Source organism: Stegostoma tigrinum, chromosome 6 (genome assembly GCF_030684315.1).
Source record: "Stegostoma tigrinum isolate sSteTig4 chromosome 6, sSteTig4.hap1, whole genome shotgun sequence".
NCBI lineage: Eukaryota > Metazoa > Chordata > Chondrichthyes > Orectolobiformes > Stegostomatidae > Stegostoma > Stegostoma tigrinum.
The window spans coordinates 17,235,489-17,257,549 of record NC_081359.1 but is presented as its reverse complement, the minus strand read 5'-3'; the positions used below and the strand labels follow the sequence as shown (position 1 = coordinate 17,257,549).

The 22,061-nt window shown below is 39.3% G+C and overlaps 1 protein-coding gene across 5 annotated transcripts in view; it reads left to right on the top strand.

Annotated features, from left to right (window-relative positions):
- Positions 1–13,518: 13,518 nt before the first annotated feature.
- clybl (citrate lyase beta like) overlaps positions 13,519–22,061 on the top strand; it is a 145,186-nt gene continuing 136,643 nt past the window's right edge. For all 5 annotated transcript variants that reach the window (XM_048532651.1, XM_048532653.1, XM_048532650.1 and 2 more), the window contains exons 1-2: positions 13,519–13,593; positions 15,462–15,536. In XM_048532651.1, the coding sequence (XP_048388608.1) occupies positions 13,565–13,593; positions 15,462–15,536 (104 nt within the window). In that variant the 5' untranslated portion in view covers positions 13,519–13,564. The remainder of the gene's footprint in view (positions 13,594–15,461; positions 15,537–22,061) is intronic.

The following is a 22,061-nucleotide window of genomic DNA, read 5'->3' as shown; positions in this document are numbered from 1 at the left end:
CCCCATTCTGTCATCGCTGCAGCTGACACCCTGCTGCCATTCCGAGAATCCTTGCAGGAGTCACTGCTAGCACCTCTCTGGCCTTAACATGTTATGTGTTACTGTCCTGAATACTCAGCTCTTTTTTAAAAAAATGCATATTATTAGGCTTTGCAAAGTTTACGTTTAAATGTTCTTTAGTGAATTTGCAAAAAATGTAAGTTATTTTCTGAAAATGGCAGATATTGTTTGCTTTTAGTTTCTTTCAATTATTGCAGAAATGCTAACCCATGATAACATTATAATTCAAGATTTTTCACAGTGGGGAGTGAATTTATTCAACTTGAAAGATTTTGGTTTGCAGGAAAATTATAAGCCATTTGACTTGGATGTAGTGGTTAAACTACATATGGCATGAAATGCTAAACACTGGCAGAAGGTTCAGACAAGCTGGAATTAATCAATATTTCTAAGCAAAACAAATTAACGTGTGTCGTTTTGCAAATTCAAGGAAGAATGACTTTTTAACAAAAACTTAAGCAACCTGATCCAAATGGTTGAATCAATCCTTTGTGGAATTTCCTTGGTGGTTAAGCGATATTTCATGCTTTAATCCAGATTAGAAGATTTCAGAAAGTGTAGAATATTGAGGGAGAACATAAAAATCTTTGGCTGCAGGTTTTCAAAAACTGAGATGGTGAAGATTGGAAGCTGGGTGAGTTAAGAATTTGTTTAATTAGATACCAAAGTGCAAACATAACACAAAGTTGATTATTAATAACATATTTTCAAGGGAAAATGACTCAATACCAATTTCAGGATCCATTCCAGTGACTTAATCTCAGTTGACACTTCAGATTTTTGTGGGGATAGTGAGAGATTATCTGACAACACAGAACGTCAAAGTGCTGTCACTGGGTTTTACCATCAGTCAAGGCAAGTTCCAATGGTCATCTTTGAGAACACTGAACACCAGACTTATTATCTCAAGACTGAAAATTCTGTTCCTATAGTTGATGTTGCTGATTGTTTCTAAACACAGTTTAGAGAGGTTTATGGTTTGACTTGACTCCAGGATCTAATGGTAGCAGAAACAGATCTGGGCTGATGTTCACACTTCCCCAACTCCACATTAAAAAGGAGGAAGGAATCAGCCATTTAAGACCGAATGGAGGAGGATGAGAAGGAGGAATGTCTTCACAGTGCTGTAAGTCTTGGAAATTTGCCACCCCAAACTGTTGTGGATGCTTCATTGTTTAAAAAGATTCACAAAAGGTGACAACAGGAATTAAAAGATGTGGAGGTAGAGCAGGAATGTCGAGCTGAGGTAGAGGGTCAGCCATAATTTTGTGGAATGTTACAGCAAGTTTGAGGCCGTGAATGGCCTCCTCCTCCTTCTATTTCCTATGTAGTGGGATCATACATCTATCCTGACATACATTATATTCTCTAATTGCAACGGAGATAGTATTAATGTCATGATCCGTGGGATAAAAATCAAGGAGAATTGCATTTATTTCTTGCAGAAAAGTAGTGAATTCATTAACTGGTTTAATTAGCTTTTTGAAGACAAACAAGTATAATTCTTAAAATATAGATATATGGGTGTGTTTTCATTTGTTGTGCTCTGTACCTTGGTGTTCATGGATACAGCTTCTATTACAGACACAGTTTGGGATTCGGTGATACCATCAAACATTACCATGGTAACAGCTCAGGCTGATCTAAATTGTGACCACAATCACACTTAAGCTCTCTGCAGGGCGGCAAATCTCCTTCAAGGGGCAGCTGTCTACTTTAGTGCATTGATGCAAGTGTAATTTTAACTCCCTCTTAACAACCATGTAATGCTGCAATGTATGTTCAACTGAGTAATGAATGAAGCCATACTAAAGATACACTGCATATTTACCTGCACATTTTCACGTGGTTCGGGTGAGTTTCTGCTGTGGCTGAAGAAGTCTCTCTCAACTCTGATTTACAAGGGTTAGAGTTCCACACAAGCCCTTGGACAATAGAGGGACCTAGGGGTTCGGGTAAATAATCCTTTGAAGGTGGTTTAAAAAATGTGTTTGGCATGCTTGCCTTCACTGCTCAGTCCTTCGCATATTGGAGGTTGTACAGGACATTGGTGAGACGTCTTCTGGAATACTGGGTCCAGTTCTGGTCACCCAGTTAGAGGAAGGATAGTATGAAGCTGGAGAGGGCTCAGAACAGATTTCCCAGAATGTTGCCAGGCATGGAAGGTTTGCATTATAAAGGTAGGCTGGCACTTTTCTCACTGGAGCATAGAAGGTTGAGACGTGACTTTATAGAAATTTGTCGATACCTCTCATTATTTTAAGCAGTTAACAGTAGTTGTCCTTTTCTCTGGGATGGGGGATTTCAAGACTAGAAAGTATATTTTTAATGTCAGGAGAGAGATTAAAAAAAAGACAGGAGCGGGGGACATATTTTGACAGAGCGTGATTTGTGTGTGGAAATTGTGGGTGTGGGTACAAATACAACAATTAAAAGACATGATAAATACTCGAATGAGAAAAGGTTTGGAGGGATATGGGCTAGGAGCAGGCAGGTGGAGCTAGTTTAGTTTGGGACAATGTTCAGTGTGGACTGGTTGGACTGATAAGTCTGTGTCCATGCTGTCTGACACTACGACTATGACAAAAGTGCAATACTGAGGAAGTACCGCAAAAGGATGCTGACTTCTGCAGGAAACATTAAAACAAAGCTCTGTCTCAAGTGCTATGCTTCCCAGAATGCCCCTTCATCTTTCTAAAGACTTGTCCAAGTAAAACACCCATGATTGTGAATGAAGCTGTAACTTTGATTCCCACCAAGTTATGATCTAGGGCTAAGTCAACCCTATCCATGAGTAATTCTTGAACAAGTCCAACTATCATGGTTCCTGACATGAAGACATGTTCTGGGTGCATCTTATACAATGAACTGATATATATATTCTATAAATCCAATTTATTTTCAGGAGGAAAATTTATATCTTTGTCCAGAGGAAGATTCTGAAAGGCCGCATGAGGCTTTTACAAAATTTAAAATGCAGCCTTTTAAATCCAGTAGTCTGTGTCCCATGCCTGTTATTTCCCTTTGCAATTCTAGTTCCAGTTTCTGAAATGCTCTCTTACTTTCTTCTGAAGTTCGGTTCTCCAGTTTTTAATTTCCTTTTGTATTTCAAGCTGCTTCATTTCTTTTCCACCCTCAAGCTGCTTTAACTATAACTCAATCACACTGAATTTGAATTACTGACTACTCCCCAAATACTGTGCTCGTACTCACTCGTCTTTGCCTTCTCAACTTTTGCAGAAAATCCCACCTTCAATTCCTTTGCCAATTCAGTAAGTCTAACTTTAGTTAATCTTGTAAGCCAGTAAGGGAAACCTCCCCATCTTTAAAAATGTTTTAGCTCCTTCCAATGCTACTTTAAATTTTATTTCAAAAATCCTGGTGTCTGTCTTTTTACCAATTACTGCCATTTCTCTGTGTTCAATCGCACATTGTCCATGTCCAGTATTCCCACACTAAGTTCCCAAACACTGTTACAACTCTGATGGGAGGACTACATCAGAGTTCTGTAGTCTGAAGTCTACAGAAATCAAGCTCTGCCACTCAACAAGCCAGATTGAAAGTACCTCATTTAATCACCAAAACTGTCAGCTTCTCTATTACTGTAACCTAGAACAAAAAAAGAGACTTTCACCAGATTTATTCAATGAATTAAAGAATAACATCTATTAAAAGGCACAAAGTATTCTGCAATTGGGGGGGCAAAACTGGTTATCAACTAAGCCACTATGCAGAGCTGAAACTATAGTCCCCTTTATCCCAAATACATACACATTCATGCATTGACACACAGCATTACAGAGGTATTATCGATAGGAAGGAATAAGCAAAAAACGAACATTGCTCCTGCAGAGAAAATATTTGATGGCAGAAGATAGAAGAGGTTGTCTTTTCAGTTTGTTTGATTTGCTGTCAGTGCTAAAGCAAAAAGGTTATGCTGACCAGTTTGAGGGTTCAGCTGGGAAAAAGTCAAGAACCCCCATGTTTGAAACTTCAAGACTTACACATACTTAATGAGAGCTCCTTTCCATCATGTGCCCCATCTAGGTTTGCCCTGAAACAAACACAGTTCGTCTGTCCAGAGGCTGTTGTTAAACAATGAACAGCACAGAACCTTAGGATTTTTCAATGTCCATTTGTCCAGTAATAAAACCCCACCCTTTATATCTTTACAACTTGGGCTTATCTTCTCCTCAAAGGTTTATCTTTGATCTTCTGATTCTGAGTTCCAGCAAGTCACATGGTAATCTTTGGAACCCAGCAATTGTCTAAGTCTTCCATTTTATAATTCTCACAATCCACAGACATACAAGTCTAAATCTTTTTAACAAAATAACATTAAGTACAAATCAATTAAATAACTGAACAGAAGATACTTGAGTAATCACAAAAGGTGCAAAATATAACCTGAAACTGAAATTGCTGATTGTGGCTTTAAAAATATCCAAATAAAAAGTAGGATTAGTGTCTGAAGTGGATATATCTAAACCACGTGGATATTCAGTCAGTCAACATATCCACAACTTAGGTCAGACTTTTAAATATTAAAGAAATCAGGGGATATGGTGACATTGCAAATGGGTGGGGTTGAGATTCAAGATCAACTATGATCTTACTGAATGGGCTGACAGGCTTAAAGAAAGATTGATGTCTCTACTTCACAACGGCTGAACATCCCAAAGTGCTGTTCAGATAATGACGTACTTTTTTGAAGCAAAGCCACTGTTGAAAAGTAGGAAACATGGCTGCCAGTTTGTGCTCACCAGGCTCCCATGGTAACAATCAGAAGATCCGCTTGAGGAATAAATCCCGGTCAGGACAATGAGGAGAACTCCTCTCGTCTTTGTGGGAAGAAAGTGCCATGCCATATACCTGACAGGGTGGACAAGCCCTCTATTTAACACAGAACAGGAACGTTGCACCAAACAGGGCACCAAATTAAACTAATTCCTTCTGCTTGCCCTTGGTCCATATCCCTCCATTCCTTAAACATTTATGCGCTTATCTAAATAGTCCCTTAAATGCCCCTGTAGTATCTGCCTCGACCACCCAACCACGGCAGCATGTTCCAGACTCCCCCCATGCTCTCTGTAAAAAAAAACTTGTCCCTCACATCTCCTTTGAACTTTGCCCTTTACCTTAAATGCATGCTCCCTACTAATAGATATTTCAACTATTGGAAAGAGATTCTGACTGTTGTCTCAGCTAAAAGACAGTAGCTTAGTACTGCAAAGGGACTACCGCTCTAGATTTTGTCTGAAATGGCACTAAACCCACTATTCTCCAATTCAGAGATTACACTGAGCACACAACCTTTTCCTAGCTCCCACATGGTGCATTTTTATTTTATATAAAAAGAGTATTAGCTTTTGCAATTTTAACATTAATATAAATTTGTATCGGCTTTTACCTCAAATTTGCAATTTCAGTTGTACAAACCAGCATTTATTTCCACCAAATGCCATAGATAAGTTCATAGTGAGGTGCATTCCTAAATTGTGGCAGCTTTTGGACTGCACATATACCTGCAGTGCTTCCAGAAGGGAGTTCTAGGATTTTGATCCAGTGCCAGTGATACTTCTCTTGTTATACTTCCAGGACAGGATGGTGTATGGCTTGGAAGGGATCATGCAGGTGGTGGTGTGCCCATGTGTCTGGTACCCTTGTCTTTCTAGAGGAAAAGTAGACTCATTCCTGCTGATGGTGTATTTTTTGTGGTAGCTGAGTGCATCGACTCCATCTACTGGCTATTCAGTGGAGTGCATTTTAAATATTTTCTTAATTATCGGTAGAACCTCTCTTTGTCTTGGCCCAACAGAATCCCAAAATACATTAGTCAATTAAGTACTTATTTTTCAATGAATATTCACTGATACATGTAGGGAAATGCAACAGCTAGCTTGCACACAGCAAAGCCCTACAAAACAACGTGACAATATCTGAGGAAGGGCTCTGAGGAAGGGTCACCGGACCCGAATTGTTAACTCTGTTTTCTCCTCCACAGATGCTGCCAGACCCTGCTGAACTTTTCCAGCAACTTTGTTTTTGTTCCTGATTTACAACATCCGCAGTTCTTTTGTTTTTTTTAATTGACAAAATCTAGATTTTGTTTGGTGATGTTGGTTGTGCGATAAATATACAGTTCAAGATAGTACGGCGGCATATTTTTGCATCCACCAGAGGTAAAAAGGGCCTAAAACTTGACTTATTTTCCAAATGCCGCAGCTGTAACATTGTGGTACTCACTTGGTAGCGGCTGTCCGAGAGCGCAAGCTTTCTCAGTTATGGTCCCAGCTGGTATTACCTTATAGGGTCTGACTTGTCCAGCAAGAACCTTAATGTGGTGGCCATTGACTGCAAGAAAAGAAAATCTGTAGCCTGTGTGCTTCACAATAAAACAGAGATCTATTACATTAATGGAAAAGTGGTAAATTAAAACAAACCAAGCTATTTAAATTTAGAACGCCACACAAAAGATATTAAAACACAATAAAGAAAAATCTCATCAATTCCTCACTCCATTACTTTACAGGCTTCAAAATCCAGAGGGTTCGACCTTCCCTACTGAATTATTAGGTTTGACTTAACTGTTCCCCGCCCTTCAGTTCCATCCTGTGAACTGTGAAGTCTTCTTCCATGTATACTCAGAGTCACAGAGTCAAACAGCGTGGAAACAGACTGTTCAATCCAACTCAATGTCAAACAAATTTCTGGAACTAAACTAGTCCAACTTGCTGGAGTTTGGCCCATATCCCTAAGTCTTTCCTATTCGTGTGTCTGTTCAAATGTCTTTTAAATGTTGTTACTGTACCTGCAACTACCCACTTCCTCTGGTAGTTCACTCCACACATGAACCACCCTCTGCATGAAAAAGTTGCCCCTCAGGCCCCTTTTAAATCTTTCTCCTCTCACCTTAAAAATATGCCCCCTAGTCACTCACCCTAGGGAAAAGAATTTTGCTTTTCACCTTATCTATGCCTCTCATGAGGCATACGAAATTATATATCATGCTTAAATTCCAGGCCCACCAGTTGATGCAAACAACCTCAGCAGCCGATTCACCCACTTCAGACGGACTAGGATTCTCTTCTCAGAGCATAAGATGAAGACTGGTGTAAATCAGAGAGGCAGAAAAACAAAAGCAATACTGCCCAAAAGCTTTTTAAAAACACAAAACTGACAGCTGCTCAAAACACACAGTCAGGGCCAGTTCACTCTGTTTTCTCTTCCTTTTTCAACATTTCCTGTGGTTGGCAGGCCAACATGTCCTCCCTTGATTGACCAAATCAACATCCAACCACATTTGGATGCAAAATTGTCTACAGTGTTCTTATGGAAGTAATTAACTTGTGTTATCTTTCCAGGCCAGTTCCCGATGGTAAATAGGCTTTTGTTCTCTCTACTCTTTCTAAAAAAAAACTTGTTCAAAGCTTAAATCTCAACTTCAACTCACACTCTCAAATCAAAAAGTGAGACAAAAAAACATAGATGGTCTCAATAGTCAATGTACATCAGTTTCCCTTGATTGTTTGCTACTTCCCGTTGATATCTCTGCAAATGAAGAAACATTCTGGAGCAGATGCAAGTAGTTTTGAGGAAGGTCCTTTGAAGTGGCTTGTGCATGAAGTCCACTGTCCCTTTGTCTCTTCCAAAGGAGGTGTTGATTAAATGCTCACAAGTGAACCAACAGCCAGATGCTTGTTCTCCATCTGCATGTAGCATTGTTCTATTTTCTTAAGTGCCCTGGACGTAAACACAACTGGTGTTCCAAGTTTTGTAAACTTACATTACATTGCAAGACTTCACTAACAAAAGGAATACCTCAGCTGGAACTGTCATCATTACTCATTTACTTATAGTGAAAACTGCTTCTTGTTCTGTGCCAAATAAGTGGGACTAGTCTAGTTTAGGAAACTAGGTTGGCATCGACTAGTTAGACTTAAAAAGGTCTGTTTCTATGTTGTATAACTCTAAATATCATTACATGTTCTTATGGTGGAGGCTGGAGGTTAGAGGTTATTATAGCCCCCACTGCTATATAGGTCACAACATAAAATAAACATACCTTTTCCAGTTATTGAGATGAGCAACTAAATACCTTATCCATATCAAACTGTTTAATAAAATATAATCATTTGTTACCAAAACAAAATGTATTCAACAAAGCTATAATAATTGGTTAACATATGCAGACAGTAACATGGTACTTGGCAGCGTGGAGGAACAGAGGGATCTTGGTGTGCAGATACATAGATCCCTTAAAATGGCCACCCAAGTGGACAGGGTTGTTAAGAAAGCATATGGTGTTTTGGCTTTCATTAACAGGGGGATTGAGTTTAAGAGTCGTGAGATCTTGTTGCAGCTCTATAAAACTTTGGTTAGACCGCACTTGGAATACTGCGTCCAGTTCTGGGCGCCCTATTATAGGAAAGATGTGGATGCTTTGGAGAGGGTTCAGAGGAGGTTTACCAGGATGCTGCCTGGACTGGAGGGCTTATCTTATGAAGAGAGGTTGACTGAGCTCGGTCTCTTTTCATTGGAGAAAAGGAGGAGGAGAGGGGACCTAATTGAGGTATACAAGATAATGAGAGGCATAGATAGAGTCGATAGCCAGAGACTATTTCCCAGGGCAGAAATGGCTAGCACGAGGGGTCATAGTTTTAAGCTGGTTGGTGGAAAGTATAGAGGGGATGTCAGAGGCAGGTTCTTTACGCAGAGAGTTGTGAGAGCATGGAATGCGTTGCCAGCAGCAGTTGTGGAAGCAAGGTCATTGGGGTCATTTAAGAGACTGCTGGACATGCATATGGTCACAGAAATTTGAGGGTGCATCCATGAGGATCAATGGTCGGCACAACATTGTGGGCTGAAGGGCCTGTTCTGTGCTGTACTGTTCTATGTTCTATGTTCTAGTAACATAGATGTATAACTGCTTAACCCACATTTTCCCAGAACACATACTCAAACTCACATGCTTCAGAAAAAGAGAAAGAAAAACACATTTCTTTGCAAAGATTGGCTCTCTGAAAATGAAAATGCTTTAGACAATGTGTTAGTCTTGAAAAGAATAAGCATTGGATATTTCAGAGTCTATTGCTCTGATGTTCTGGCATTGTGTGATAAAGTCTGTAATCATTCACAGTTGTCAGTAAAGCAGATAATGTTTTACAGCCAATACAATCCTGGGATGCTTCTTCACTTTTTGAAAAAGAACAAATAGGCTTCATCCTGAACTCAACAACAGTGTTTCATTTACATGTATGAAGTGAGACAGTTCAGTTGGGGAGTTTGTTTTTAAACCAAGCTTTCCTCCAACTCAGCCTGCTCTTGGTTCACTTTCCTCCAAACAACCCAGATAAAATAAATGCTTCCTCCATCCAATCACTATTCGGAAAAGCCTGAACAGAATCTACAGAAAAGCAGTTATTACTAATCATGTGATTTCAAGGAAGCCTTAGTCAAAAAAATCTCCAATATTCACAATGAACTTTCAGTGACCTCCTTTAAAGAAACTACTCCAGGTATTTCCAGAAAACCAGAAGAAAAATCAATGAATCATAGAGTTTTACAGCAGGTAAAGAGGTCATTTGAAGGTATGTTACCGAAACAAGACTTTAAGCAGCTATTTTATGCTGTCCGTGTCTGGGGCAACGGAAACTAAAATGATATATGCAACCATCTGTATCTTATAAATGGCATTCAGAACATAGTTAGAAAACTGTTGCATTCATCCAGCTTCACGTTCCAGCAGTTATTCTTTGTACTGAGGGTGGCGAAGAAATTTGCTTTAGCAAGTGATTTCAAAATTTCTACAATAGTTGGTGTGGTGCAGATCCCAAAGTTTTATTGGAATCCTCTGTCTACATGCTTTTAGTTTTCCAGACATTTTAAACTCGACTGCTATGAGGCTGCTGATCTAGCCTGGAGGTTTGGCCACTTTCTTAATCGCACCCCTCTTTTCCAGCTCTTCTATCTCATCTTTCAGGCTAAAGATGATGGCAGCTAGATCTTCTCAGTAAATGCAGCCTTGTATTTATCTACATCGAAACAGTGGTCACTGGAAAGACATCCTAGATCTGTAAACATATCTGTAACTTCCTGGGATTTATTGGACAGTCAATGGCTTAGTGGCGTGTAAAAAGCTGCAAATTCTCCTTGACATGTTTCAATGTAGCAGACCAAGAATTTAACTCCTTTCCAGCTGAGATCAGTGGATTTTGCTTAATGTCTATTCACTGGAACTCCAGGTCTTAATTCTTCCCTTTTGTTCGGATTTCTGTTTCGTTTACCACTTGGGGCAAGTACTGTTCAATCACACAGCTGCAACATCACTTGGTGGTGGGTGGGGGGCTACATTTTTGAGTCACTATCTTGAACCGTTTTGCACAGATCTGCAAAGCTCACAGTGTTGCATGAAGTGCTGATGTCTAACATTTCATATTCACTTGATGCAATCTTTCCACGGTCACCATTCTAACAGTTACAAACCATTTGTCACCACTAGACCCAACAGTGCTAACCTATTCAACGGCATAAAGTGATTAATCAAGATAGATGTAGAAATTCACCAAGATCCTCAGATAACACCTTCCAAAGCCATGACTACATCCAACTAGAAGGACAAAGGTAGCAAACACACGGGAACACCATCACATAGAAGTTCCCCATCAAATCACTGTATATTTACATTGTCTTTCTTTCAGTATCACTGGGTCAAAATCCTGGAATTCACTTCTTAATGGCCTGCTGCATCAATCTGCAGCAAAGGTCCAAGAAGTTGGCTCACCACCATCTTAAGGGCAGGCAATAAATGCTGGCCCAGCCAGGCACACCCACATCCCTTGAGTGAATGATTACAAAGAAGTGAGTTGCGTTCAATGGCTGCTATATATTGCACACAAAAGCAGCTACGGCTGAAGTAAAGGTCACATGATTACAGCAAGCCAGTCAGTTCTCCAATTGTATAATTTCACTTTTCCAAACAATAATTGTGTTGGTCTCCGAGTGGAACAGGTGAGGAGTGCTGCATGTACGTAGTTTATCACTCCTTACTGGAGTAACATGATGGAAATCAAATCTTGCATATCCCAGCATGGTCACAATAGTTGAAAACATGGAATTACACTCTAGCTAGAGGGAAACAATTATGGACAATCCGCATTTAACTTCACTACGTAAACAAACACAGGAAAAGAATGACTGTTAAGGATGAATAGAAATCAGAGAAAGCAGTTCGGTGGTCTCTATTCACAGGATCTGTTGATGTGATCCTTTGTGCCAAACAGAATGCTGCTTCTCAGTCTTCCTTTTCCAGGTACGTCCCTTGGTTTACGAGGGTCATGGGGTAGGTGTTTCACGTATAGAACATTTCTAAACTAATAGATAAAATTCACAGGTTACATATATTGGAGGGAAAATGTACTGGCTTCAATTAAGCTTATAGTAGCTTCTGCTGCAGACAGAGAGAACTCCTGAGTTGGTTGGTGGTCTGAAGAGTTTTCTATTTCTTGTTTCACAACTCCAAGCCAATTAATCAAAAACGTGAGAATCAATCAATATAGTTGTTGGCAAGCAAAGGCCTTTGTCAACAGTAACTGGTTTGTGGTCCAGCGACCAATCGTCTACTCGCACCAACTAAAGATCCATCTGTACGCAACCCTCATCTCCAGTTAAGTTACAAACACATTTTAACCACTGCTCAAACAAGCAGCTGTGTAGACAGTGCTTACAATGGATTGTCAGATTACTTGCTTTCAAAAAAAAAAAGCAGCAATCTTCCAGCAATCCTTGGTGTTTAAAATGGTTCTTTATTCATGTCAGCCCACAAGCAAATAAAGGAAATCTTAAACAAAAAGGTCTTTACAGATTGTACACAGCTTGCATGGTCCAAAAGTATATCTTCCTTATTGTACACGAGATGCAGATAAAGTATTCTCCAAGAAATTATGTCTGTTCTTCTACAGCAACCCCTTGGTGTTGAGAAGATGATCAAAGAAATGGGAAACAAGATAGGATGGAAGATAGAAGTTGCACATGAGCATATGACAGTCTTGAATATATAGGTGAACTTATGAAGGTTGGTGCATCCATACTGAGTTGAATATGCATAAACAATGCTGGTTGATGCTCTCAACCTCACCTTCTCAGAAGCCCATTGCACAGTTTCTGCTTGACTTTCACATTTTTGCCATTCTCTCCATCTTCTGCATTGCCCTTTTGTTCCCACCCTGTTTTCCATTTCACTTTTATGCACACAATCAAGAAAACAAAACCTTCTAAAGGAATATGATATTCCTGGGTGCATAATACACTCCAGTCACTATAGTGCCTACTGGTTTTGGTAGATCATAAGCATGCTCATGGACACTGTGCTCCCTCCCCTGAGACAAATGTGCACAAACAAAGCTGTTAAAGAGGTAGGCAGCTGGACTGAATGAGTCCCTGATGCCTTGCTTGGTTCCTAGCAACCTTGACTGTTGTATTAGTAGTTAGTACCTGAAAAGGCTTAGTGACATCACAACACATGCTCTGTCCATTGTGATGGAAGGAACCATTTCTGGGAGGTGCCAATTTGTTGTAAGAGTAGTATTTTAACATGTCTCAATAAATTGTTATTCCAAAGCCAAGTCAATGTGGTTTACAGTAACACATACTTAGTCTAATACTGAACACGATATATCACAAGATATTAGCATGCATCTCAGAATGTAATGTAACTGACCATTAAGAAAAAAAGAATAAACCAGTTTACTAATCAGGATGGACCCTACCTTCTGCCACAAATTGCATGTGTACATCTCCCCCACTTGACATCAGTAGCTTTGACAAGCACCAATAAGAAGGATTGGTGGCACTGAATCTACTGAGACCTACCAGGTCAAATAGACCTAGGGCTGCAATTCATACTACATGGCTAAAGATCAGGCACATAGACCTGAAGTGCAATTAGAAACTGAAGAACAGCAGGGAAATAATGCAATGTCACACATCCTTCATAAAAATGAAACATGGGCTGCTCCAAGCTACAAAAAAACTGAATTCTCGTTTAATGCCCACCCTCCACCTGAACACAATTAAACACTATTAATATACAATTAACACTTGGCTGGAACAGGATTGACAGCATATGCGTCAAATGCATTTGCAAATGAAATACACTGAGTCACTTCCCACATTTTGATGTTGTTACATTTGTAATATATAGAATGTAGCAAGCTGAATGGAGCATGACCACGCCGAGGAGAGCCCGGGTGATTGACAAAGCATCACAATTGGCTCGCGGAACCGTCAATCAAACTGTGAGCCAATCATCAGCCGCATTGATCGATAGGCGTGCAATAGAGCCAATCAACAGGCAGATTCTCACACACATCTAATTAACAGGCGTGTCCGTCTGCACCAATCAACAAACGAGCTTCTCTTCACCAATCAGCAAGCCTGTCGCTTTCCACCAATCAGCAGGCGGCCCTCCCTCCACCAATCAGCGAGGGCTCCTACCCGCGTTAAGATGGCGGCTGTGAGGATCAGGGAGCTGCTGTAAGTTGGAGAAGTGAAGTGAAGGGGTGGGCTGGGCTGGGCTTTTATTTCTGTCAGAGACACCGTGACCTTGGATTCGTGAGGGGCAGAGCCGTTCTTCGAGCAATTCACCCCACCACTGCGTACCTCAATAAGTGAGCTCCCTCAAATCCATCTCTGAACTGACTGACCTTGTCCATGATACAATTGACTACACTTGCCTCTGTGGCAGGGCAGCATTTCCTTTCTCTTGATGCTATGCCTTACTATTCTGTTACTTACTTCTGAAACAAACACAAAGTGTTCTAGAAAATCTGCAGATCGGACAGCACTGTAGAAAGAGAGAGCAAACAGAATTAACGTTTCGAGTCTAGTATGACTGTCAAAATTGTTCCTCTCCCTCTGTAGATTTACGTGCTGTGGTCTGGCGATTTATTAAACTTTTCACTGTTTTTCTTTCTAAAAATACACGTGACAATAAATTGGTGTTCAGCTCGACTTCATGCCCTTGGAGACATCGTTCCTAAGATATTTGTTTAGTCTCTTCCACCTGTGTATGAATGACATCCATTTATTTCTCAACAACCCCCTGCCATCCCTATCTCCATGACTGGCAGGTCTGCTTTTATTTTGCACCTTACAATCTCTGCTTTGACCTCCAAAGTGTAGTTCAGCCTCGTTTTCTCACTACATGTAGTTCCAACTGCAGTGTAATTGGTGTCTTGGCCTCCTTCAGCTTCTGAACCTTTTGCCCAAAACTGTGATATATCTCCTGTACTAATTCTTGGCCACTAGCAGTACTTTCTCCAACTCTACAATTATCTGTTCCCTCTGCCCTATATCTTGCTACTTCTCTGACAAGCTACTTGTGAATCCTTTCCTCCATTTGTTTCAAAGTTACCTGCCATGCCTTCAGCTACTCTTGCCTGTTGCTAAGGAATACTCTCCAAAACCTTTGCCTGTCTAATTTCCCTTCCTCCTTTAACACCATCTTTAAAAACATGTCGGATGAGACACAGCTAAAAGTTGAATGTAGGAACAATATGATCAACGTGTTCCATTCTGCCGTCTAAGAAGATGGTGTCATGTGGTATGGATGTGGAGGGTTGGATAAAGGGGAGATCTGTGGCAAGGAGCATCACCACTCTTTCTATTTCACTGCCAACCCCTCAGTTCATCGTTTCTGACTGCACATTTTTATATATTAACAGCTCTAGATATGTGCAAGTTATTGATGTTTCGCTTCTTGTCAAAGGCAGCTCTGTGCGCTAGACAATTACTGTTTGGCCTGACCTGTGTACTCGGGTAATAAACAGCATTAACAAATCATTATTAAAAACTGTGTTTTCTTGATAACTGAAATAAAATTGAAAATGTTTGTGGATATTTAGTTTGTGTTCTGGCAGCTGTGGAGGATAACTCAAAAAAATGTCAAATTTGGACCTCTCAGAAGGATGTTGCTGTGTTTTCTGGTACATAGCCTGATGTACACTAGGATTGTATTGTCATGTTTAAGACAGTCACCTAAATATCAGACCTTTTTATGGCTGTGTGTTGATTTGCTAAACTTATATTCTGTGTTCAGTGGATTAAAATGCTGAATGGCTTCCTTCTGTGCATTCTAACTTCACAAATTTTCGGCTTTGCTCTTTCCTCTCTCTTCCTAACTGCTGACTCCCATCTTCAAATAAGATGATAGTGTGTGATACTTTTCCTGAGTTTAATGTACTTATTATTGATCCATCGAAAAGATTTGATTCAGCTTTTGAAAAAAAATAACAAAGTTATTCTGAATATTAATAAGATTGCTTTACTTCCATTTGATTGCCTTATTTCAAGATATTGATGCTAAACCTGACCTTAATGCTGGTACAATAACCTTTCTACAGGATCTCCAATGTAACCAGATGGTTTTCTCCACAACGCAATGCCTGCTTCAGAACTGCTGACAGAGACATTTATTTGTGAGTAAACTACTGCAGTTGAACTTTATAAAAGATGTTCTTCACATTTCACTTGCCAATTAACCAACATTTATCTTAATATCTGTCAGCGTTCATGTCAAAGTTCTGTACAAATCTCATCTGGTACAGAAGGCGGCCATCAGCTCATCATTTATGTGTCACCTGTTTGAAACTAGTTAGCCCCATTCTCCGTCTGTTCTTTCCCCAAAAGCCCTCCCAATTTCACCTTAAAATATTTAACCAATTCCATTTTGTATATCTAGACTCCTCATCTGTAAGTTTTGCTTCTACATTTTTGTAGCTTTTGAACTTTTCTCTCAAGTTTTCTCTGTTTTTGTTTCCTTCTCTCCATCTGGAGTATGGCTTCACCATTCACTCAGCAAGTGATCATGTGTGAGCCTTGTTGGCAGGCAACTCAACCTGGTAAGGGTTACATTCAAGCTTGACCCTGTCCTAACTGGGTAAAGCTCACTGTCACGGCAGTCATTGTTGCAGATTTCAAGCATTTTTCATATTTGAAGTCAGCCTTTGACTTAATAGTCAAAGCCCAACATCCTGAGTATGTTTGCAGCATAATTTCAGAAATAGTCTTATGTGTTTTATGCTCTTTACAAAAGAAAGATGCTCTGTTTCACTGTTTCTTCTTGTTGTGGAAAACCCGTGTGATACCATACTCTGCTCATTGCCGCAGGTCAGTTTATAAGTTGCAAAAGCAGAAATGTGCAAATTGCATGTTGTCTGAGGTTGTTGTTATGGAAACAAATTAGCTGTAAGAAAGTGCAAATACGAAGTTAAATTTACTTTAAACTGTAAAGCTATTTTTTAAAAGTTGCATAACAGAATTATGAATGATTATTTCATTTTATTGGTTCAATTTGAGCCAAAGACCAGGTAATATCAGACAGAATGTAATAGAATCTGAATGAATACAAGAACAGGAAGGTGATATTGAACTTGTTCAATACACTTGTTAGACCTCAGCAGGAGTAATGTACACTGAAGCAAAGATACAAATGCATTGGAGAGAGTGCAGAATTGATTTATAAGAATGATTCCAGGAATGAGAAATGTCCATTATGAGGACAGATTGAAGAAGTTGGGACTGTTTCCTTTGGAGAGAAGGCGGCTGAGAGAAGATTTGATAGAGGTTTTCTGAAATGTAAGCAGGCTGGATAGAATAGATAGGGAGAAGCTTTTCCCACTCATGAAGCAAAAAAGGCATAGATTTAAAGTGATGTGCAAACGAAGCAAGTGTGATGTAAGAAAATGCTTTTTCACACAGGAGTAGTTAGAGTGTGGAATGCACTGCCTATAAAAGTGTGGAGACAGGTTCAAGGCATTCATGAGAGCATTGGATGATTATTTGAATAGAAATAATGTACAGTGATATGGGGATGAGGCAGGAGATTGGCATTAGCTAATAGAATTGGTGCAGGCATGATGGACCAAAAGGCCTCCTCCTGTGCCATACAAATTCTGTGATTCTCTGATCTTTTTACGCTGAACTGAGAGAACAAATGGGGCTTAGGTTTAATTTATGGGCGAGACAATGGCCCAGTGGTATTGTTGCTGGGCTGTTGACCCAGAGACCTCGAAAATGTTCTGGGGATCCAGGTTCAAATCCCACCATGGCAGAGAGTGGAATTCAACAAATATCTGGACTTAAGAATCTAATGATTACCATGAATCCATTGGTTGTTGCAAAAACTACCTGGTTCACTAATGTCCTATAGGGAAGGAAATATGCTGTCCTTACCCAGTTTGACCTACATGTGACTCCAGACCCACAACAATATGGTTGACTCTGAACTGCCTTCTGGGCAATTAGGGATGGGCAGTAAATGCTGCCTGGCCAGCGATGCCATCATACTGTGAATGAACAAAGGAAAAGAAACTTACATCCAAAAGACAGCATCCCCATCAGTGCAGTACTCCCCCTGTACTGTATTTGTGTATCAGTCAAGCATTTTGTGCTCAAGTCTCTGGAGTAAGACATAGACTCCCAAACTTTTGACTCAGAGAAAAGTGTGTTACCCACTGAGTTAGTCTGTTGGGGATTTAACTAAACACAATGATGAAATACTCACAGTGCAAGAGTACAGAACTCTGAATTTTAAGACTCTCCAGTTGTGGAAGAGTTAAATTTCCTCATGCTGGATTTTGTAAAATAAATTGTGATTCAATCATCATTTTTTCCTTGTACTGTATGCTGTTAAGTTATATACATCTGCATTTAATTTGTTAAAGAAGTTAATGAGAAACTTCAAACAATTCAAATGTCAATTACAACGAAAGCGCGGTTTGAAAATTCCAGTAATCTGTCCATATTGAGCATCAAACAATGTTCCCAGGTGTATGTAATTCATGACAGATGACATTCCAAAGACCCAATTATTGAAGTTCTGCTAATCCTCAGCACAAAACCGAGTGCAAGAGCATACTGGGTATCTGTCATGCCATTGTTATGGCTGCTTTGAGACTTGCTAAAATATATTACTATACATAAACTTTACGTCACATTAATAATGAAGTTGGGCATCAAAGATATTATTGCCTTGTACAGATGAGGATTGTGCTTCTTGCATTTTATGCAGCTGTAAAGCTACAGCATTAATTTGAGCATCTGGATATAAAGAATAAGGTTCATAATTTAGGTTTACACAGTATTTTGAAAAACCAACACTTACTTTCATTTATATAGAACCTAATGTCAAAAGTTCTGTGAGTTTCAGCACTGTTTTAATTGTCTTTGAAGTTCACTGACTGTTGATACGTAGGCACGTTCTGCATAGGCATCCACTGCAAAAGAAGTGTTTTATATTTCTGCAAAGCTTGAATGTCTTGCCTGCTTTATCATGTGAACTGCAATGTATCAGGAACACCATCATGACAATGATTAAGTAATATCCCAAAGGAAAAAAATTGACTGCAAGTATGGAGTCGACAAGTGATGAAAGTAGCCCTGAGGTTGTCAATTAAGAAGGCAAGGCCTGGAACTGATAAGTTAATGGGCAGCTTCCCCTTTTCTTGGCCTGCAAAAGCTTTAAACTACAGGTTATAAAAATCAGAAGTGTAATCTATTTCCTACAACATATCCAATTAAGCCTAGCCACTTAGACTTTTGCAGGACATTTTCTTTCCCAGTTTGAATTAACTGATTTTCCAACATGGACAGTGACACAACACAGTAAAACAGAGCCTTGCTAGTCTTTTTCATTACAAATTCAGAAGATGACAGGCTTGATCCTTTTGTACATAAATAAATTAAACTTAACTGAAATCAATTATGTATAAAATCAAGATCTGTCACAATTGCTGCTCACTTTAAGTTCACCTAAAAATGATGTTTAATTTTATTTTAAAAAGAGATTGGTGCATTTTCTTTTAGTTTTAACTTAACTTTTCAAATAAACACACAGTAATCGGATGAAACATGATACTGCTGTCTTCTACATTAGCAACTAATGACTGGGAATTTACGCTGCAATACCTTTTATAGAGGATAATGGATGTGTATAAGTGAACTACAAGGCAGTAATTCAGTTGTGTGGTTTCAATGTTGTGATGCTGGATTATTCCTTCAAACTTGTTTTGACTTGCCTTCCAGGGTGTTAAAATATTACACTTTTAGAACAATAGTTCAAGAGTTTTCTTGAAACCTGACCACTATTTATGCCTCAACCAAGATCACTAAAACAGATTATCTGGTCAGAATCTCATTGAATTTGTGGGACCTTGCTGTGTGCAAATTGGCTGCCACATTTCCTACGTTACAGCAGTGACTATACTTGAAAGGATATTTAATTGGTTGTAAAGAGGTTTGGGAGGTCTTTTGGTTGTAAAATGCAAGTAAACTGAGAATACGTACCAAATATTAAATCCTTTCTTTATTTTGGCCATTATTCTTAACAGACAGGTGTACTGTTCTTACATAGTGTTTTCTGAAGAAGCTTACATGCAGAGAAGTTGAGATTACAATCAATATTATTTTCAATGAAAATATATTAACTAACTAGAAAAGTTGGGTCCATCTTTTTGTTACTGCTAAATACACAACTTTGTGAAGAGTTCTTTAAGTGTGCTATATCTTGTTGTAGCCAGAGAATCACTTGCAATGGCTGTCTTCCCACTCCTTTATAGTTATATCTAGTATCATTGAAGGATCTATCTTTGGCTACTTCTTTCTTATCTGCCTGATGCCTTTTGCTGACATCCAAAACTATCTGTTCCCTTGCCCATCTCCATGGTAGCTGCCTGAAGCTGATCCAGACTGCTCAAAACATTGCCATTCTCTACGACCCAGGGATGAGCTTTTAAACACACAACAGTGCCATCAATAAGTGGCCTGCTTCCATTTCCAAGCCATAGCTGCCTCTGCCTGTCCCTTAATTCATCTGCTGAAAACCTCATCCACATCTTTGTTACCATGAGGCTTGACTATTCCAGATTTTGGCTAGCCTCCTGTCTTGCACCCTCCTTAAACTTCATGTTCATGTAAACTCTACTTCTCAGATTCTAATCAAATTCCATTCACCCAACAATGGCTGTTTATTTTTTAATTTGTGTCCTTGATTTCAAGTGGTCTGTCACTCACCTATCTCTGCATGTCCTTCAGCTCTACAACACTCTGAGATATCTGCACTCCTCCAACACCGACTTCTTGCACATCCCTGATTCTGATCACTCCACCATTGGTAACCATTCTTTCAGTTGCATAAGTCCTAAAGTCTGGAAGTTAGTCCATTAACTCTTGTGCCTCACTTTCCTGTTTTAGGTCCTACCTATTGACCAAGCCTGACCAAATAACTTGATGTGATTTGGTGTTGCACTTGAATTTGATAAAGCACGAATGAAAGACATTGAAATATTTTACTGCAATACATGCACTGTTAATACAAGTTATTGTTTTAGTGATATCATGGTTTTTACCCCAATCAGTGAAAGAGATTTGTTACGTAATGCAGTGCACTCTATCCTGTGGAATGGACAATCGCCTTTTGAAAACAACATAACTGGGGATAAAAACAAATGTTGTGATGTGCTATTTTGTACTTATTTAATCTTATTGTAGCTTTGGGATGTTCCAAAGTCCAATGCTTTCAATTAATTATTTTTAAGGTGTCAGTGTTTACTGGCAGGCTCAGCAAACATTTCACACAGCAGAATCTCACAATCAGCAAGTGAGCCAAAAGATCAGTTAATGTCTTTCGTGATGAATCCCCTGATCCTTTCCAGTGCTCCTGAACCGATTTCAGCCTTGGTCCAAACATAGATCAAAGAGTTGAACTCACGAGGTGAGGTGAGGTGAGCATGATTGCAATTGACATCAAGGGATCATTTGAATAGTGTGGCATCAAGGAGACCTAGCAAGTCAGTGGGAATTGGGAAATCTTTCCATTGGGTTGGAACAAAATTAGCACAAAGGAAGATGTTTGTGGTTGTTGGAGACCAAGTGTTATGTCTCAGGATATCACTGCAGGAGGTCCTTGAGTCAGTGTCCTGGGCCCAATTGCATTCAGCTGTTTCATCAATGACCTTCACGTCACTATAAGGTCAGAGGTGAAACATGAACAGAAATTGCTGGAAAAATGGAGCATGTTTGCCGATGGTTGAATGGTATTTAACACTATTACTTACTTCACAAATATTGAGGCAATCAGTGTTCATATGCAGCTAGACCTGGACAATACCCAGGCAAAAGTTTCAAATTCTCTTCATCATTGCACTGTGGTGTATTTACCCTTCATCAACAGAGCTTGTTGAAGAAGATGGCTCACCACCACCTCCTTGAGGACAGTTAGGGATGGGCAATAAATGCTGACATGGAAAACACACGTTCTGTACAAGAATAAAAAAAAAGTCCAATAGATCTTTAAAGTTCACTTGTGCAGGCAATCAGTTTTATATCCCAAACAATAGAAGGCAGTGATGACAGTGTAGTTTCATGCAGCTCAGAGGGAAAGCTATCAGTCAAGATGAATGGAACTTGAACCTTTATGATGAAAGCTAAAAATAAATACAACTATTTTTTTTTAATCGTTTAACTGGGTTGTTCCATAGTCTGGAATGGTGGAAGCTATAAATGTAGAGAAACGTATTTTTATTAAAGCATATTAAAAACCAAAAGAAGGTTTAGATTTTAAAAGTGAAAGACATCAATAAAATCTGGTATTCTTTTCAGTGGAAACTAGCAATATGGAGCTCTAAATATTTTGAGAAGTTTTTTTCTACATCTGTTACTTACAGCATTTGCCATAAGCTAATGCCTCTATCATTCTTCAGTGCTACTTTGCAGTTGCATAAACAAAGACAATTAACATTTTATGTTGTGATGAAATTGCACTGCTTTGGACCCATTTCATGAATTCATCAGCAAACTAAATAATATCGTAATTGTGCAGCTAAAAAAGTTTTTGCAAATTCTATTCATTTGAATTTGGCCTTTGTAAGTTCTGTTTAGAGTTATTTATGATATGAATGAATAAATTGTAACTTTCTATACTTTGAGACATCATCTCCACAAAA